This window comes from Ovis canadensis, chromosome X (genome assembly GCF_042477335.2).
Source record: "Ovis canadensis isolate MfBH-ARS-UI-01 breed Bighorn chromosome X, ARS-UI_OviCan_v2, whole genome shotgun sequence".
Lineage (NCBI taxonomy): Eukaryota > Metazoa > Chordata > Mammalia > Artiodactyla > Bovidae > Ovis > Ovis canadensis.
The window spans coordinates 7,065,233-7,084,138 of record NC_091727.1 but is presented as its reverse complement, the minus strand read 5'-3'; the positions used below and the strand labels follow the sequence as shown (position 1 = coordinate 7,084,138).

Here is an 18,906-nt window from a genome sequence, read left to right as displayed (position 1 = left end):
GAGGGCTCAAGGCCCGCGTGTGCGGATTCCTCCTTACGCGGTTGAGGTGGCGCGGCTCGTGAGTAGGGAGCCCTTAGTGGGAGTTGAGGGCGCGTGGCCCACGTGTGGGGACACTACCTTGTGCGGGTGAGGCCGCCTGGCCTGCGAGTAGGGACCTGTCTGTGCGTTTTCTAGGGCGTGCACACCACCGGTGCGGACCACTCCGTGCCCAGTTGAGGGCTCGCTGCCCGCGAGTGGGGACCCATCTATGCGTTTTCAGGACGCGGGTAACGCCGTGGGGACCCCTCCCTGTGTGAGCCGCGGGTCAGGACCCCTCTGTGCCCAGTTGAGGGCCCGCTGCCCATGAGTGGGGACCCCTCCTTGAGCGTTTAAGGGCGCACGACCCGCAGGCGCAGACCCCTCAGTGCGTGGTGGACGCACGGCCCACGCGGCTGGGGACCCCTCAGTGCGCGGTTGAAGGTGCACAACCCACGGGTAGGGTCCTCTCCGTGTGTGGATTAGGACGCCAGACCCACCAGTAGGGACCCATCTGCATTTTTCAGGGATCGGATCCCGCGGGTCGGGACGCCTCCGTGCCCAGTTGAGGGCACGCTGCCCGCGAGTGGGAATCCCTCCATGCGCGGTTGAGGGCCCATGGCTGACGAGTGGGGACGCCCTTCATGGGCATGGAGGGCGCACAGCCTTGTGGCGAGGACAACTTCGTGCGCGGTTGAGGGCGCAGAGCCCACGGGTGGGGAATCCGTGGTATGCAGTTGAGAGTGCGCGTACAGCCTTGAGGACCCATTCGTGCACGGTTGATGGTGCGTGGCCCCGCAAATTGGGATCCCTCTGTGTGTGCTTGAGGGCGCGCGGCTTGCGAGTGGGAACCACTGCGTGAGCGGTTGAGGGTGCACAGCCTTGTGGTGGGGACCACTGCGTGCGCGGTGGAAGGCACACGCCCGAGGGTGAGAAGCCCTCCGTGTGTGCTTAAGGGCGCACTGCACGAGCGTGGGGACGCCTCTGTGCGCGGTTAAGGGCGCACGGCACGCAGATGCAGACCCTCAGCGTGCGGTTGAGGGCGCACAGCCCAGTGGTGGGGACCACTGTGTGCGCAGTTAAGGGCGCACGACACGTGGGTGGGGACCCCTGTGTGTGCCGGTGAGGATGCCAGGCCCGCGAGTTGGGACCCGTCTGTGTGTTTTCCTGGGCGTGCGCAGCACAGGTCGGGACCCCTGTATGCCCAGTTGAGGCCTGCGGCCGGCGAGTGGGGACCTCTCCTTACGCGGTTGAGAGCACACGGCCCGCGGATGGGAACCCCTCCATGCCCAGTTAAGGGCGCGGGGCCCGCGAGTGGGGACCCCCTTCTTGGGAGTTGAGGGAACACGGCCCTCAACTGGGGAACTCTTCGTGTGCAGGGAAGGACACCCGTCCGGGGCGAGGGGGGTGGGGGGCCCGCCCTGGAAAGAAGGTGGGGGCTCATGCCACGGTGTGCCACGCCCCCAGGAAGCGGGGGCTCGCGCTGCGAGTGCCGGGCAAGGGCTGACCCCGTCGGCACAGGAACCGGCAAGAACCCAGGGCTTCGTGCCGCGCCTTGTGCGCCGGAAGTGTGGGGGGGGGGGTCTTCTGCCGCGCACGCAAGAAGTGGGGGCTCGCTCCACGCGTGCCGGGGGCCTCATGAGCGCAGGAAGAGGGGCTCGCTCCATGCTGCGTGCACTGGGGTCAGGGGCTCGCGCCGCGCGCGCACGGGTAAGGGCTGACCCCGTGCGTGCAGAAAGTGAGAACTCGCACCGCGCATCCCGAGGGGGCCCCGCACCCGCAATAAGTGGAGGCTCTCTCCACATACCCAGGAAGCAGGGGCTCGCGCCATGCGTGCCAGAGTTCCCCGCGTGCAAAGGAAGGGGGACTCGCGCCGCGGCTGGCGGGTACCCGGGCGCGCAAGAAGGGAGGGCTCGTGCCGCGCCACGTGGGCAGGAGCGGGGGTGGGGGGGATCGCCCCGCGCGTGCTGGGGGGAGGGTTGACCCCGCGCGTACAGGAACCCGGGTGCTCGCGCTGTGGGCCCCCATGCGCGCAAGAAGGGGCGGCTCCCACCACGCATCCAGGAAGGGGGGCACGTGCCGCATGTGCCAGGGGTGCTGAGCGCGCAAGAAGTGAGGGCTCGCGCCGCGCATCCCGGGGGACCCCACACGCACAGGAAAAGGAGGCAAAGAAGTGCTGGCCCCGCGCGCGCGCAGAAAGTGGGGGCTAGGGCCGCGCGTGCGGGGGAGGGTGCCCGCACCATCTGGAAACGGGGGTCTCGTGGGGGGGCTGCCGCGCACACAGGAAAGGGGGTCACGCACTGCGCGCGATGGGGGAAGAGCTGATCCCACGCTTTGGGGGTTGGCAGGAGAGGCCACGGACCCTAGGTTTCATCCTTAGTTGGGAAAGATCCCCTGGAGGAGGACATGGCAACCCGCTCCAGTATTCTTGCCTGGAGAATCCCTTGGACAGAGGAGGCTGTGGGCTACAGTCCATGGGGTCGCAAAGAGTTGGACATGACTGAGCAATTACCAGCAGCCCTGGAGAGGGCATCTCGGATGTTAACACGCATCTGTCCTGTCTCTTTGGAGCCCTTGCCTTGCTCTAAAATCTACTGGAGAAAGAGCCAGAGGCTGAGTCCTCATCTACAGAAGTGAATTCTCCGGCTGTTGGAAGAAAACTTTTCTTTGGGGCTGTCAAACTCAGAATGGATGGCTTCAGAGAGACGCTCCTGTGTTGAGAGTCTTGGCTGTAAACCTTCTTTGGAAAGGCTCACAGAGGTGGTCAGATCCGTTGACGACAATTTCTTCTTGAGCCACAGCTCAAAGTCTGCTCTTCGGTTCAGATCAGTTCAGTTCAGTCACTTAGTAGTGTCCGACTATGTGTGACCCCATGGACAGCAGCACGCCAGGCCTCCCTGTCCATCACCAACTCCCGGAGTTTACCCAAACTCATGTCCATTGAGTCGGTGACACCATCCAACCATCTCATTCTCTGTCTTCCCCTTCTCCTCCTGCCCTCAATCTTTCCCAGCATCAGGGTCTTTTCAAATGAGTCAGCTCTTCGCATCAGGTGGCCAAAGTATTGGCGGTTGAGCTTCATCATCAGGCCTTCCAATCAACAATCAGGACTGATCCCCTTTAGGATGGACTGGTTGGATCTCCTTGCAGTCCAAGGGACTCTCAAGAGTCTTCTCCAACACCACAGTTCAAAAGCATCAATTCTTTGGCACTGAGCTTTCTTTATAGTCCAACTCTCACATCCATACATGACCACTGGAAAAACCATAGCCTTGACGAGACAGACTTTGTTGGCAAAGTAATGTCTCTGCTTTTGAATATGCTATCTAGGTTGCTCATAACTTTCCTTCCAAAGAGTAAGCATCTTTTAATTTCATGGCTGCAATCACCATCTGCAGTGATTTTGGAGCCCCAAAAATAAAGTCTGACACTGTTTCCACTGTTTCCCCATCTATTTCCCATGAAGTGATGGGACCAGATGCCATGATCTTCATTTTCTGAATGTTGAGCTTTAAGCCAACTTTTTCATTCTCCTCTTCCACTTTCATCAAGAGGCTTTTTAGTTCCTCTTCACTTTCTGCCATAGGGTGGTGTCATCTGCATATCTGAGGTTATTGATATTTCTCCCGGCAATCTTGATTCCAGCTTGTGCTTCTTCCAGCCCAGCATTTCTCATGATGTTCTCTGCATAGAAGTTAAATAAGCAGGGTGACAATATACAGCCTTGACGTACTCCTTTTCCTATTTGGAACCGGTCTGTTGTTCCATGTACAGTTCTAACTGTTGCTTCCTGACCTGCATATAGGTTTCTCAAGAGGCAGGTCAGGTGGTCCCATCTCTTTCAGAATTTTCCACCATTTATTGTGATTCACACAGTCAAAGGCTTTGGCATAGTCAATAAAACAGAAATAGATGTTTTTCTGGAACTCTCTTGCTTTTTCCATGATCCAGCGGATATTGGCAATTTGATCTGTGGTTCCTCTGCCTTTTCTAAAACCAGCTTGAACATCTGGAAGTTCACGGTTCACGTATTGCTGAAGCCTGGCTTGGAGAATTTTGAGCATTACTTTACTAGCATATGAGATGAGTGCAATTGTGCGGTAGTTTGAGCATTCTTTGGCATTGCCTTTCTTTGGGATTGGAATGAAAACTGACCTTTTCCAGTCCTGTGGCCGCTGCTGAGTTTTCCAGATTGGCTGGCATATTGAGTGCAGCACTTTCACAGCATCATCTTCCAGGATTTGAAATAGCTCAACTGGAATTCCATCACCTCTACTAGCTTTGTTTGTAGTGATGCTTTCTAAGACCCACTTGACTTCACATTCCAGGATGTCTGGCTCTAGGTGAGTGATCACACTATCGTGATTATCTTGGTTGTGAAGCTCTTTTTTGTACAGTTCTTCTGTGTATTCTTGCCACCTCTTCTTAATATTTTCTGCTTCTGTGAGGTCCATACCATTTCTGTCCTTTATCGAGCCCACCTTTGCATGAAATGTTCCCTTGGTATCTCTAATTTTCTTGAAGAGATCTCTAGTCTTTCCCATTCTGTTCTTTTCCTCTATTTCTTTGCATTGATCACTGAGGAAGGTTTTCTTATCTCTCCTTGCTATCCTTTGGAACTCTGCATTCAGATGCTTATATCTTTCCTTTTCTCCTTTGCTTTTCGCTTCTCTTTTGAGAGCTCTTTGTAAGGCCTCCCCAGACAGCAATTTTGCTTTTTTGCATTTCTTTTGTATGGGGATGGTCTTGATCCCTGTCTCCTGTGCAATGTCACGAACCATGTCCATAGTTCATCAGGTACTCTATCTATCAGATCTAGTCTCTTAAATCTATTTCTCACTTCCACTGTATAATCAAGGAATTTTATTTAGGTCATACCTGAATGGTCTAGCGGTTTTCCCTACTTTCTTCAGTTTAAGTCTGAATTTGGCAATAAGGAGTTCATGATCTGAGCCACAGTCAGCTCCCAGTCTTGTTTTTGCTGACTGTATAGAGCTTCTCCATCTTTGGCTGCAAAGAATATAATCAATCTGATTTCGGTGTTGACCATCTGGTGATGTCCATGTGTAGAGTCTTCTCTGGTGTTGTTGGAAGAGGGTGTTTGCTATGACCTGTGCGTTCTCTTGGCAAAACTGTATTAGTCTTTGCCCTGCTTCATTCCGTATTCCAAGGCCAAATTTGCCTGTTACCCCAGGTGTTTCTTGACTTCCTACTTTTGCATTCCAGTCCCCTATAATGAAAAGGACATCTTTTTTGGGTGTTAGTTCTAAAAGGTCTTGTAGAATGGGATTAGGACTTTATAAAGGAGACCCCAGAGAGCTCTGTGAGTTTCCCAGGCGGTTCCAGTGGTAAAGAACCCACCTGCCAATGCAGGAGATGTAAGAGATGAGGGTTCCATTCCTAGGTCGGGAAGATCCCCAGAGGAGGGCATGGCAACCCACTACAGTATTGTGCCCTGGAGAATCCCCGTGGACAGAGGAGCCTGGCGGGTTACAGTCCATGGGGGTCGCAAAGAGTCAGTCACCACTGAGCGACTCAGCACACACAGCGAATACATGATGGTTAGAAAAATATACACACGCAGGTATATAAAGCAATACCTAACTATGCAGATCAATAGTCCTTAAAAAAGACAAGAGTACTTAGATGAAATTACTATTGCAAAAGTTTTCATTGATTTCTTTTTTTGAATAGGCAGTGTGGCTCCTGGGATCGTAGTTCCCTGACCTGGCACCAAGTCCTAACCAATGACTGCCAGGGAAGTCCCAAGCATTTTTGTATTTTAAAGTACATTTTTAGAAAGCTATTGGTTATTTTTCAATGTTTTTTTTTTTGTTTGTTTGTTTTAATTAGGTAGCCAATGAGCATGTATTTCTTGAGGGCTTTTTACTTGTCCAGCACCAGGGAGGACTTGCAAAGGAATGTAAAGAATGCAAGAAATATGAAACATTCACTCTGCCTTTAAAGAAAACGCCATTAGCTTCCATGAAACAATGAGGGCACAATTAACGTGCAAAATGGCTTTTCCCTGCAAAAGGTTCATCAGCATCAGAGAAATCCAAGTAGAGGAGAAAAAAAAGAAGTAGACCTCTTGTGTTTCCTTCTCATCCTCTTTTTTTTTTTTTCCTCTGAAGGGTTTGAAAACACATCCTGGAAGGAATGACTGAGCTATTATGCTGCTGGCTGAGAGGAGGTGGGTGATGGTTCAGGTGGGGACCCCAGGGGCAAAGAAAGGATTGTTCTCTGTGAGGAAGTTGCAAGCATCAGGACTTGGTGGCAGCCTAGCGCATGAGTTCAGAGTTCATTTTGAATCTGTCCCGAGTCTCCATACACCCCCTCTCCTAGGGCTGCTGTATACCCCCGGGGGTTGGAGGACATTAAAAACAACTTCCTGGGTTTTTGGCTGAAGTTAGCTGAGTTGAGGGGCTCCTGAAGGGAATTTCGGGCAGATGCACACTTGAAGGGAGGCAATTATGAGTTTCATTCGGGCAGGTGGAATCTGAGATGTTTTCCCGATATTGTCTTACCTTTCTGAGGGCTGTAGTAATAACATAACATCGCTAGTGAAGAGCTATTCTTTCCCTTCGGGAGGTCTGAAGTCTGGAATCAGGGTGTCAGCAGAAGGGACTTCCCTGGCAGTCCAGCGGCTAACACTCTGCACCCCCAGTGCAGGGAACCCAGGTTCGATCCCTGGTCAGGGAACCAAGATCCCACATGCCGCAACTAAGAGCTGGCGCAGCGCAATGAAGAATAACCTGCTCTGGGATTCTTGCCTGGGAAATCCCATGGACAGAGGAGCCTGGTGGGCTGCAGTCCATGGGGTCACTAGAGTTGGGCACGACTGAGCGACTTCACTTTCACTTTTCACTTTCATGCATTGGAGAAGGAAATGGCAACCCACTCCAGTGTTCTTGCCTAGAGAATCCCAGGGACGGGGGAGCCTGGTGGGCTGCCGTCTATGGGGTCGCACAGAGTCGGACACGACTGAAGCCACTTAGCAACAGCAGCAGCAGCAGCATAGTGGGGCCATAACATGTCTGGAGGCACTAGCGGAGACTCTGTTCCTCCCCCCTTCCACCTTCGTATGGCTATAGGTGCTTCTTGTGATTGACCTAAAGTCCCACCTAAAGAATCAACTATTGCTTCTGCATCTCAAAATCCTTATTTTAATCACATCTGCAAAGAACTTTTTCTTTTTTTTCCAAATAAGGTAACATTGATGGGTTTTCCAGGATCCGGACCTGTCATCTCTGGGGAACATTTAGTCAGCTTACTGGAGAAATGGAAACCACTCATAGCTGTCCTGGAGAATGAAGGGGACTTTGCCAGTTAGTTTGGAAGAAGTCTGGCTAAAGCCCCACAGCTGATTTCCACAGGTCCCCCTCGTGAGGAGCAGGAGTCAGGCTAACGATCTGCTGACCTCACGTGGTGCTTGCAGAAGCCTAGTCCCCAACCTTCTGCCAAGGGAGGACTACCCCCCAGGGAAGCTGTCACATAAAGATGTGGCATGTCTCAAGTCGCTCAGTCGTGTGCGACTCTTTGCAACCCCACGGGCTGTGGCCCACCGGGCTCCTCTGTCCAGGGAATTCTCCAGGCAAGAACACTGGAGTGGCTTGCCATTGCCTTCTCCAAGATCTGGGATACCTACCAGCAGGAGACCTAGATAGACATTTCTCCAAAGAAGACATACAGATGGCCAACAGGCCACACGGAAAGACACTCAATGTCACCAATAAAAGGAAATGCAAATCGAAACCACACTGGGGTATCACGTCACACCAGTCAGAATGGCTATTATTAAAAAGTCTGTAGATAATAAATGCTGGAGAAGGGGTGGGGAAAACGGAACCTCCTACACTGTTGGTGGGAATATAAGTTGATGCAGTTACTATGGAGAACAGTATAGAGGTTCCTTTAAAAACTGAATACAGAGTTACCATATGATCCAGCAATCCCATTCCTGGGCATATATCAAAAAGATAATGGACCAAAGTTCATAGCAGCACTACTTAGAATAGCCAGGACATGGAAGCAACCTAGATGTCTATCACCAGATCAATGGATAAAGATGTGTGAAGTAGCCCCTGGCCTGGGCCACGATCACCACCCCATGAGTGACCCTCAGCTGAGGTCAGGGTCTGGAGATCACAGCACTGGCCAAGGGGCAGGCTTGAGGCTCCTGAGAGCACAGGAGCTCTGACACCCACCTGGCACCCTTACCTTCATCCCTAGTATTACATTTGGGAATGATTTTTCAAATCTTGAACGCCTTCTGGGACCCAGCCTGCCTGTAACTTGGGGGTAGTTCTGCCAATGAAATTGCAGGATGAAAACGCAACACCGGGGTCATCAAGGCAGTTCTCAAGGCAAGCGATTTCGAAGCTGCAAAAAAAGATTCTACACGTGAGGTTTCAGCAAGATAACTTCAAATGTACTGCTTTGCCCAAAGGCAGAATGAAATTTCTGCTCCTTCGCTATGATATCACTTGGGTGATTACGCAATAAATGCCTTTCTATGGACATTTTAAGGGAAAAACAAAACCAGTGCATGTTCAGTCACTAAGTCGTGTCCCACTCTTTGCGACCTTATGGACAGTAGCCCGCCAGGCTCCTCTGTCCATGAGATTCTCCAAGCAAGAATACTGGAGTGGGTTGCCATTTTCTTCTCTAAGCAATCTTACCGACCCAGGGATTGAAACTGCTTCTCCTGCAGCCAGATTCTCTACCACTGGGCCACCTGGGAAGCCAAAAAATCCAATAGAGATACTTGTAGGAGATTCTTAGATGGAATTTCCCTGGTAGTCCAGTGGTTAAGACTCCATGCTGCCAATGCAGGGAGCACAGCTTTGATCACTGCTCAGGGGAACTCAAGGGCATGGCAACCCACTCCACTATTCCTGCCTGGAGAATCCCATGGACAGAGGAGCCTGGCGGGCTACGGTCCATGGGGTCATGAAGAATCGCGACTTAGCACAGACACACAAAGTTTATCCTGTTTCCTCCTTCTCACTCCCAGTACAGTCACAGCCACACACGCACTCACACACACAGACAGCAAAAGGGACAGGTCATCTGTGTACCCTTAAAGCTGATAATTCAAGGGCTTCACAGGAAGCAGGACGCTGAAAAGGAAGCCTCTGCTTCTTTGGTGTTCCAGGGCTACTGCTTTGGATGCTGGAAATTCCTTCACTGGCCGCTGGCCGAAACGTTTCTTTCAACTAAGTCTATGTGACCCCTTCAAGGAACATAGAAGTATTTGACTAGAGGTAGAAATAACAGGGAGTGACGGAGGACTGCTGTCTGAAAGATGGTGGAATTTCTACTGCAACGGAGAGACTTCTTTTGGGCACACATAGCATGTTTCTAAAAGTTGGATAGGCTGTCATTCCTTACTACTACTACTAAGTCGCTTCAGTCGTGTCCGACTCTGTGCGACCCTATAGACGGCAGCCCACCAGGCTCCCCCGTCCCGGGAATTCTCCAGGCAAGAACACTGGAGTGGGTTGCCATTTCCTTCTCCAATGCACGAAAGTGAAATGTGAAACTGAAGTCGCTCAGTCATGTCCGACCCTCAGCGACCCCATGGACCGCAGGCTTCCAGGCTCCTCCGTCCATGGGATTTTCCAGGCAAGAGTACTGGAGTGGGGTGCCATTGCCTTCTCCGTGTCATTCCTTACCTCTGCACAGTTAGACTTGTAGAAAGCCTGCAGGAACTATTGTATGATTGGCTTTTAAAACAATACAGTTGCTTACATTTCAGAATAATTTTAGATTGGGACTCACCTGGTGGTCCAGTGGTTCAGACTGTGCGTCCACTGCAGAGGGCCTGGAATCCCTGGCAGAGAATGTAAACTCTCCAGGAAACTAAGATCCCACATGCCCTGTGGCGTGTGGCTGTCTCTTTTTCTAAATAAAGCTTTATTGGTACCATGCCTCATCCATTCACTTACCTTCTGCCAGTGGCTACTCTGGGGCTCCCAGGGCAGTGGTGGGTAACTGCCATAGAGACCATGCAGCTTACAAAGGCTAAAATATTTACTATCTGGCCTCTTCAGAACAGGACTTCCCTGGTGGCTCAGCTGGTAAAGAATCTGCCTGCAATGCAGGAGACATGGGTTCAATCCCCGAGTTAGGAAGATCCCCTAGAGAAGGGAAAGGCTACCCACTCCTGTATTCTTGGGCTTTCCTGGTGGCTCAGCTGGTAAAGAATCCACCCACAAAGCGGGAGACCTGGGTTTGATCCCCAGGTTGGGAAGATACCCTGGAGAAGGGAAAGGCTACGCACTCCAGTATTCTGGCCTGGAGAATTCCATGGACTGTATAGTCCACAGGGTTGCAAAGAGTCAGACACGACTGAGAGACTTTCACTTTTATTTTTCTCTTCAGAATAAAGTTTTCTGACCCCTTAATAGATTCAAGTGTCACTAGTTTGAGAGACCAGGGTTACGTACATGGTTCACTGTGAATGTTCAACCAAGGGCATCGCAATGAGACCCAGAGACCGGAAGGGAAGAGCCACCACGTTCAAACCATGGGCTCCCTCAGAGGGCGGACTGACCCACACTTTCTCTGTGAGTGCCTTTCAGTCCCTCTGAGATGGAGATGTTGGTCTGGTCTGTGTATCAGACACACGTTTCCACTGTGTGTGCGAGCAGCTGCACGTAAATCTGTGTCATCTGCAAACACGAGTTCTTGCCACAAGCCAAGCCCTTGAGGTCATGTGGATTTCCTATCACCTGCTCATGGCTGCTTCCGTAAGCAGTGTAGCAGTCATTTCGGAATTAGCGACAGTCTGTGGTTAGTATTCTTGCCTGGAGAATCCTGTGGATGGAGGACCCTGGTGGGCTGCCATCTATGGGGTCGCACAGAGTCGGACATGACTGAAGCAACTTAACATTAGCATACTGTGCCACAGAAAGAAACATAACATTTAAATGTAGGTTGAAACATGTAATGTACGTATATGTGTCAATGGACACATGAGTTTGAGTAAACTCCGGCAGTTGGTGATGGACAGGGAGGCCTGGCGTGCTGCAGTCCATGGGGGTAGCAAAGAGTTGGACACAACTGAGCGACTGAACTGAACTGATATGTGTCCATCCTATAGACCTCCCTGTGGGGCCCTATACCAAGGTCACAGGATAAAAATCTCTGGAACTGATCAAGTCCTATATCAACTGTTGCCCTGAGCCTCCAGATCTAAACTGGCCAGTTTCCTGACCCCATATGAGCTAAAATACCCACTCTTATCCACCCGATAGCATCCTAGGGGTTTATCAGCTGGCACTTGTAAACAAACTGCTTGCCAATGCATGAGACATAAGAGACTCAGGTTCGATCCCTGGTTTGGGAAGATCCCCTGGAGGAGGGCACGGCAACCCACTCCAGTCTTCTTGCCTGGAGAATCCCAGGGACAGAGGAGCCTGGCAGGCTACAGCCCAGAGGATCACAGAAAGAGTCGGACATGAGTGAAGCAACTTAACACACATAGCATCCTAACCAAACACCTAATGCCACCCTTCTAGTAGGAATTTTCTGTCTTGAGGCTATAAAAATGGGCTGCTAGCCCATCAAAGGGGCTGGCTCTCCCTTGACCGGCCCCCTGTTCTAAAGGCATCTCCCCCTCTGATAAACTCCTCTCCTCTCATTCTGCCTCACCTCTGGAAACTTTTCCAACCGGTACACGGACCACAACACTCCCCCCAAAACACACTTCCTTCAAAGTGCGGTGACATTCAGATGCCATCACATCTGAGACCACCTGCGACCTGCCTCCAGCCTCTCAAAAGCGGACTTCTTGCTGCTTCGAGATGCTGAGTCGCACAGAGTGCTTTGGTCAGTCTGACCCCTTTGCGGACACTCACATTGACGGGGCGTTGAACCTCCTATTCCCCACTGGAGCTTAGGGAGTGACCTGCCTGGATTGAAGTCTCAGCTCTACGACCTTTGTGAGCTTGGACACGTCACATGTCTTCTGCTGCCTTGGACAGAAACTAGAGATAGAAAGGTGAGCCACCAGGATGGGGGGTGCCAGTTAAGCCAGACTTGAAGTTGTCCAGTGCAGCCAACACTGCACTGGGAGGCAGTCGGATAAGGATACTCGCGTTAGCTTGGGTTCCTTCTTTGCCTCTGGACACAAACCCCACCCTGTCCTTTCCAGCCTGGGCTCGTCTCCTTGCAGGCTGAGAGATGGAGCTCAAGACTTAGTCTGATGGCTGCAGCACTGAATGTTCTGCTGACTGCTCTCTTAGGCACTATTTCTCAAGCCATCCATTTGTGCTGTTTTTTCAGAGCAAAGACTGGGTTTCCTTCAGGAAGCCAAGTCAGGTGAGGTTAATTCCCCACAAAAACCACAAGTCAGACTCTTTGGCTTCTAACTCTCAGTAACTCACTCATAGTCTGATTCTTTGTGACCCCATGTCCTGTAGCCCGCCAGCTCCCCTGTCCACGCAATTCTTCAGGCAAGAATCCTGGAGTGGCTAGCTGCTGTTCCCTTCTCCAGGGGATCGTCCTGACCTCTGATGGAAACCTGGTCTCCTGCATTGCAGGCAGACTCTTTACCTTCTGAGCCACTAAGCCCAGGTTCAAAACCCATCCACTGTGTGCAATATTTACAGAGCTACTGAATTCTCCCGGGGTAGGGGGTGGGGGGCAGAAAAGAGGTTGCATGCCAAGCTGTAACCCACAGCAAAACTTTTTTTTTATCCTCGTAGAAGCTCTGTAGGCAACCTTGAGCAGTTTTGTCTGTTCTGGAGACACTGGGCAGAAACAGGCTGAAATGCAGTGACGCTGTTGCACGGATCCACCCCCCCGAATCTTTGGCATCAGGGCAAATGGACAGACGCGGCATTTTCATCTTTTAAGGCACATTCCACACACGATCTTCCAAAAGAATGTTCTGGTTTCCAGGAACCAAGGAAATAGAAGAGCAACTGTTCCCAACAGGTCCTGAGATCTCCGCTCTGAAGGAATCAGGGTCTCGGGAGTAGTCCTACGATGGTTTGTCCTGTGTTTACAAGCGAGTGTGTACTCCCCAAGGGTGGTTAAGGTTTCATCACCGTCAGCGTGTGTTCTGACTTCTATCAGAGCAGCTGCCCCTGCTTCCAGACAAGCCAGCCTGGATCTTTCTGAAGTGGTAGCGCTTGCAGCTCCTGGTTAGAGGCCCTGGTTCAATCCCGCAGTGACCTCCCCTCTGCCTTCTGCCCCAACAGAAGCCCAGTCCTGGGGTTTTCCAAGAGGAAGGCTGAGGAGCTGAGGCCAAACTCTGTCTTACTTAAAACTGCAAAGCTGGTGGTGGAAATGGAGATGAGCCGCTGGGGTGGGAGAAGGTGGAGGAAAAGCTTAGGGACACCTTACATCTGGTTGGAAAAATTCTGAAACGGCATGTTTACTGCTGGGAGGAGGTCAAAGACTGCTCCTGACTGCAAATGGACCTGTTAAATTTCCTGATGATAAGTATGATGGAGCTGGTGTTTTTCTTTCTTTCTTTCTTTGTCAAATTTTGATTAGTGAAGAATCTGCCTGCAATGTGGGAGACCTGGGTCCGATGCCTGGGTTGGGAAGATGCCCTGGAGAAGAGAAACGCTACCCACTCCAGTATTCTGGCCTAGATAATTCTATGGATGGTATAGTCCATGGGGTCGCAAAGAGTCAGCCACGACTGAGGGACTTTCGCTTTCACTTTTAGTAAAGCCATAACTTAGATGAGGCTCTTACATTTTCAACTTGAAGAGTTTTTTTTTTTAAAGTCCACTCAGTATATTACCAATAGTACTAATATAATTTTGAAACTTTTATGCATATAGAATTCAGCATGATTGTCAATGTTTAATGCAGTTCCTCTAAAAATTAAAGCAGGTGGCTAACTTGGTAAAGAATCCACTTGCAATGAAGGAGACCTGGGCTCAATCCCTGTGTCCAGAAGATCCCCTGGAGGAGGGCATGGCAACCCACTCCAGTATTTTTGCCTGGAGAGTCCCATGGACAGAAGAACCTGATGGGCTACAGTCCACAGGGTCGCAAAGACTCGAACACGAATGAGGGACTAACATACTTTAAGAAAATCTGAATAAACTTAAACTTTTTTTTTTCCTAAAGAGAGTTACTCTTGAAAGCTAATATACAATGTCAAAAATCTAACCCTACATTATTGAGCTGAGTAAAAATGGAGCGGATCTGAAGGTGCAAAACTGTGTGTGTGTGTGTGTGTGTGTGTGTGTGTGTGTGTGTGTGTCCAGCTTGGCAAAAGAGTTTCCCCTTTCTTCAAAGGTTTGTTGATTTCAAGCGAGAGTCCTAGCTCTGTGGGGTGATATCCGTTGTGGAGAGGGGTCATAGAAAAGAAGTATTTTCATGCTAATCACGGAAGGGGCACTGTTTATGAACTGGCAACGGATCAAAATGAAGGATGTCAGAGACTCAGACTGCTCAGACCTGGCAAGAGCGCGTGCTTTCTGGGGGAGATGAGTTAAGATGAGACAGCACTGTTGAGGGCTCCGGGTTCTGGGTAATTAACCTCCCCCGCCCCCCGGGAAGGCCTGCTGACGGGCGAGAGAGCTGACTTCCCGCCCCTGAGCTCTCTGCCCCCACCCCTCCTCCTCGCTACCAAGCATCACCCTCGTGAGGCCTCGTGGCGTTCCGCGCTGCCCTCACCGAGCCTGGCGCCTCTTCTGCCAGCGCGGGGCGGGGATCGGGCGGGGGCTGCGGGGAGGCCCAGGGCACATGACGCCCCCTCCCCGCGGCCCCCGCGCCAAGCACATGACTCAGGCCGGCAGGCAGACCCGAGCCGCGCGCGTCCCCAGCACGACCCATGGCCTCTCCGCGACTGGGCACCTTCTGCTGCCCCACGCGGGACGCCGCCACGCAGCTCGCGCTGGGCTTCCAGCCGCGGGCCTTCCACGCGCTGTGCCTGGGCAGCGGCGCGCTCCGCCTGGCGCTCGGCCTCCTGCAGCTGCGGCCCGGGCGCCTACCGGCGGGCCCCGGGATCGCCTCGGCCTCGCCAACGACCTCAGCCCGCGGCCCCGCCTCCGTGCGCATTGTGCGCGCCGCCAACGCTTGCGACCTGCTCGGCTGCTTGGGTTAGCGCGCGATCCGCGCGGGCTTGGTGCGGGGGTGGGGAACCCGTCAGTGTGCGAATGAGGGCGCCCGGTCCGCGAGTGCGGACCTCTTCTTGGGAGGTGAGGGCGCACGGCCGGGGACCCTTCCGTGCGTGGTTCAGGGCCCGCGCGGAGACCTCTCCGCGCGCAGTTGAGTGCGTGCAGCCTGTGGGTGAAGACGTTGGGCTCCTAAGTAGGGGCGAGTCTGTGCGTTTTTTCAGGGCGCGCCTAGGTGCGCGGTTGAGAGCCCGCGGCCCACGGGTGGTCCTTTGTGGGAGGTTGACGGGGTGCGGCCCGCCAATGGGGACCCCTTCGTGGGAGCTGTGGGCGCACGGGCCGTCGTAGGTGGGGACCACTGAGTGCGCGGTTGAGGGCGTGCAGCTCAAAGGTGGGGACCCCTCCATGCGCAGTTGAGCGCGCGCGGCCCGCGAGTAGGGCTCCCTCAGTTTGTGGGTGAGGACGCCCGGCCCCCAAGTAGAGACACGTCTGTGCCTTTTTTCAGGGCGCGCCTACGTGCGCGGTTGAGAGCCCCGAGGGTGGGCCTCTGTGCGAGGTTGACGGGGTGCGGCCCGCCACTGGGGACTCCTTCGTGGGAGCTGAGGGCTCACTGCCCGTCGTAGGTGGGGACCACTGCCTGCGCGGTTGAGGACGTGCGGCTCTACGGTGAGGACCCCTCCGTGTGAGGGTGAGGACGCCTGGCCCGCGAGTAGGGACCCGTCTGTGCGTTTCCTGGGGCGCACGCACCGCAGGTGCGGACCTCTCCGTGCCCAGTTGAGGGCGAGTGGGGATCTTTCTGTGTGTGCTTGAAGGCACGCTGTCCGCGAGTGGGGACCCCTCCGTGTGCAGTTGAGGGTGCACGGCCCGCAGGTGGGGACCACTGTGTGCGCAGCTGAAAGCACACGGCCCGGGGTGGGAACCCCTCCATGCCCATTTGAAGGCTCATGGCCCACGAGTGGGGACCTCTCTGTGCCCAATTTAGAGCGCACGGCCCGCGAGTGGGGACGCCCTTCATGGGAGTTGAGGGCACACAGCCTTGTGGTGAGGACTACCACTCCGTGCGTGGTTGAGGGTGCATGGCCCACGGGTGGGGTCCTTGGTGCACAGTTGAGGGTGCGCATACTGTGGTGGGGATCCATCCATGCCCAGTTGAGGGCCCAGGAGTGGGGACCCCTCTGGATGCAGTTGAATGCGCACGGCCGGCTGGTGGGATCCCCTCCATGTGCCGTGAGGACGCCCAGCCCATGAGGCCCATTCCGTGTGTGCTTGAGGGTGCGCTGCACGCGAGTGGGGACCGCTCCATGCATAGTTGAGGGCGCATGGACCGCGGGTGGAAACCACTGTATGAGCGGTTGAAGACACACGGCCCCGGGGTCTGCGAATGGGGACCTCTCACTGCACACGAAGGGGTCCCCACTCGTGGACAGCTTGCTTTCAAGCACACACAGAAAGATCCCCACTCGCTGGCCGCGGGCCCTCAACTGGACACGGAGGGGTCCTCACCCGCGGTGCGTGCGCCCTAGGAAACGCACAGACGGGTCCCTACTCGCGGGCCAGGCATCCTCACCCTCACACGGAGGGGTCCTCACCGTAGAGCCGCGCGTCCCATGAATGGGCCCTTCATGGGCATGGAGGGCGCACAGCCTTGTGGTGAGGACCACTCCATGAGGGGTTGAGGGCACACTGCCCATAGGTGGGGAACCCTTGGTGTGCAGTTGAGGGCGCGCCTACAGCCTTGAGGACCCATCCGTGCGTGGTTGATGGTGTGTGGCCCGTGAGTGGGAACCCTCTCTGTGTGCTTGTGGGCTCACGGCCTGCGAGTGGGAACCACTGGGTGAATGGTTGAAGGCACACAGCCTTGTGGTGGGGACCACTGCATGCACGGTTGAAGGCACACGGCCCGTGGGTGGGAAGCCTTTCGTGTGCAGGTGAGGACATCGGGCCGCGAGTTGGGACCCGTCTGTGCGTTTTCCAGGGCGCGCGTGGAAAGGATAGTACATGTCAGGATCCCTCCATGCCCAGCTGAGGCCCGCAGCCCTCTAGTGGGGATACCTCCGTGTGTGCTTGAGAGCGCGCTGCTCGCGAGTGGGGACGCCTCTGTCTGCGGTTAAGGGCGCACAGCCCAGTGGCAGGGACTACTGCGTGCGCGGTTGGGGACACCTGGCCCGCGAGCAGGGAGCTGTCTGTGCGTGTTTCAGGGCACGTGCACCTCGGGTCAGGGCTCCTCCGTGTGCCGTTGAGCGCGCGGCCAGCGAATGGGGACCTCTCCTTACGCGAATGAGGGCAGACGGCCCGCGGTGGGAACCCCTCCATGCCCAGTGGAGGCCGCGGGGCCCAAGAGTGGGGACCCCCTTCTTGGGAGCTGAGAGAACACGGCCCTCGATTGGGGAACCCTTCGTGTGCAGGGAAGGTTCCGGGAGTCGTGTGCATGGTTCAGGATGTACGTACCGCGGATGGGGACCACTCCTTGCAGAATTGAGCGCGCCTGGTCTCCGGGACTCGGGGACCCTCAATATGTGGGTGAGGATGCCAGGCCCGCGTGTGGGGGACCCGTCTGTGAGTGGTTGAGGGCGCCTAGCAGATGGGTGGGGTCCCCTCCGTGCAAGGATGAGGGCACCCCGTCCATGGGTGGGGACCCATCTGTGCGTAGTTGAAGGCATGGGGCCCGCAAGTGGGGAGCTCTGTGTATGAGTGGGGGTGCCCAGCAGTCGGGTGGTGCGTGTTTTAGGGCCCGTGGTCCGTGAGTGGGGACCCCTACGTGTGCAAATGAGGATGCCCGCCCCGGGGAATGGGTACTGCTTGTGCGTGGTTGAGAGTGCCTGGCCCGCGGATGGGAGGACTGATCCAGAGGCTGCTACCCAGGGACACTACGGGAGAACGAGTGGATTCTGCAATACAAGATGGGTAAAAGTTGCTTCCAGGGACTTCTTTTTTTCTTTTTTTAACACTTTGGTGTATTCCTTACTGCTCATACTAGGGAAGCTTTAGGCAGTGTTGTGAAGGAAAACCCAGAAAATACAATGGTTCCATGATCTTTCCACCAATAAGAGACTAAGAGTTGATATTATCAAGCCTGTGCTCGCAGGCATGCAGTTGTTTCCAAACCAATTTAGCAGAATTAGGAAGAAAACTCCATATATACGATAAAATTTTCATTTCCTTTTTTATCTATGTATCTAAGTTTGGGTTTTCTGTCACAGGTGTGCAAACTTGTAGTCTCTAGGCTAAATCCAGCCTGCTTTTCTATGTACGGCCCATGAGTTAAAAATGTTTTTACACGTTAAAGTATGTTTTAAAAATCTACAGGGACTTCCCTGGTGGCTCAGACAGTAAAGCATCTGCCTGCAAGGTGAGAGACCCAGGTTCGATCCCTGGGTCGGGAAGATCCCCTGGAGAAGGAAATGGCAACCCACTCCAGTACTCTTGCCTGGAAAATTCCATGGATAGAGGAGCCTTGTGGGCTACAGTCCATGGGGTCACAGAGAGTCGGACACAACTAAGCAACTTCCCTTTCTCCCTTTCTAAGGGGAGAGTGAAAAAGCTGACTTAACACTCAGAGCTTAAAAATCTACAGAACAGGGGCTTCCCTGGTGGTCCAGTGACTCAAACTCTGCACTCCCAATGCAGGAGACCCAGATTCAATCCCTGGTCAAGGGAACAAATCTCACATGCCGCAGCTAAGACCCGGCCCAGCCAAGTAAATAAATACTTTTAAGAAAATCTACAGAACAACGGTATTTCAGACATGTAAGCATTCTGTGAAATGTGAATGTCAGCATCCGTAAGTGGAGTCTGATGGGGA

The 18,906-nt window shown here is 53.6% G+C and overlaps 1 protein-coding gene across 5 annotated transcripts in view; it reads left to right on the top strand.

Annotated features, from left to right (window-relative positions):
- The window catches only part of GPR143 (G protein-coupled receptor 143), a 47,526-nt gene that overhangs the window by 1,724 nt on the left and 26,896 nt on the right, over positions 1-18,906 (top strand). The window contains exon 2 of one of the 5 annotated variants that reach the window (XM_070289713.1): positions 6,150-6,208. The exons of 3 other annotated variants lie outside the window; for them this stretch is intronic. In XM_070289713.1, coding sequence (XP_070145814.1) covers positions 6,175-6,208 — 34 coding nt within the window. In that variant the 5' untranslated portion in view covers positions 6,150-6,174. Of the gene's footprint in view, positions 1-6,149; positions 6,209-14,776; positions 15,090-18,906 lie in introns of those variants that run through there. One more of the 5 variants, XM_070289711.1, reaches the window with a different exon arrangement.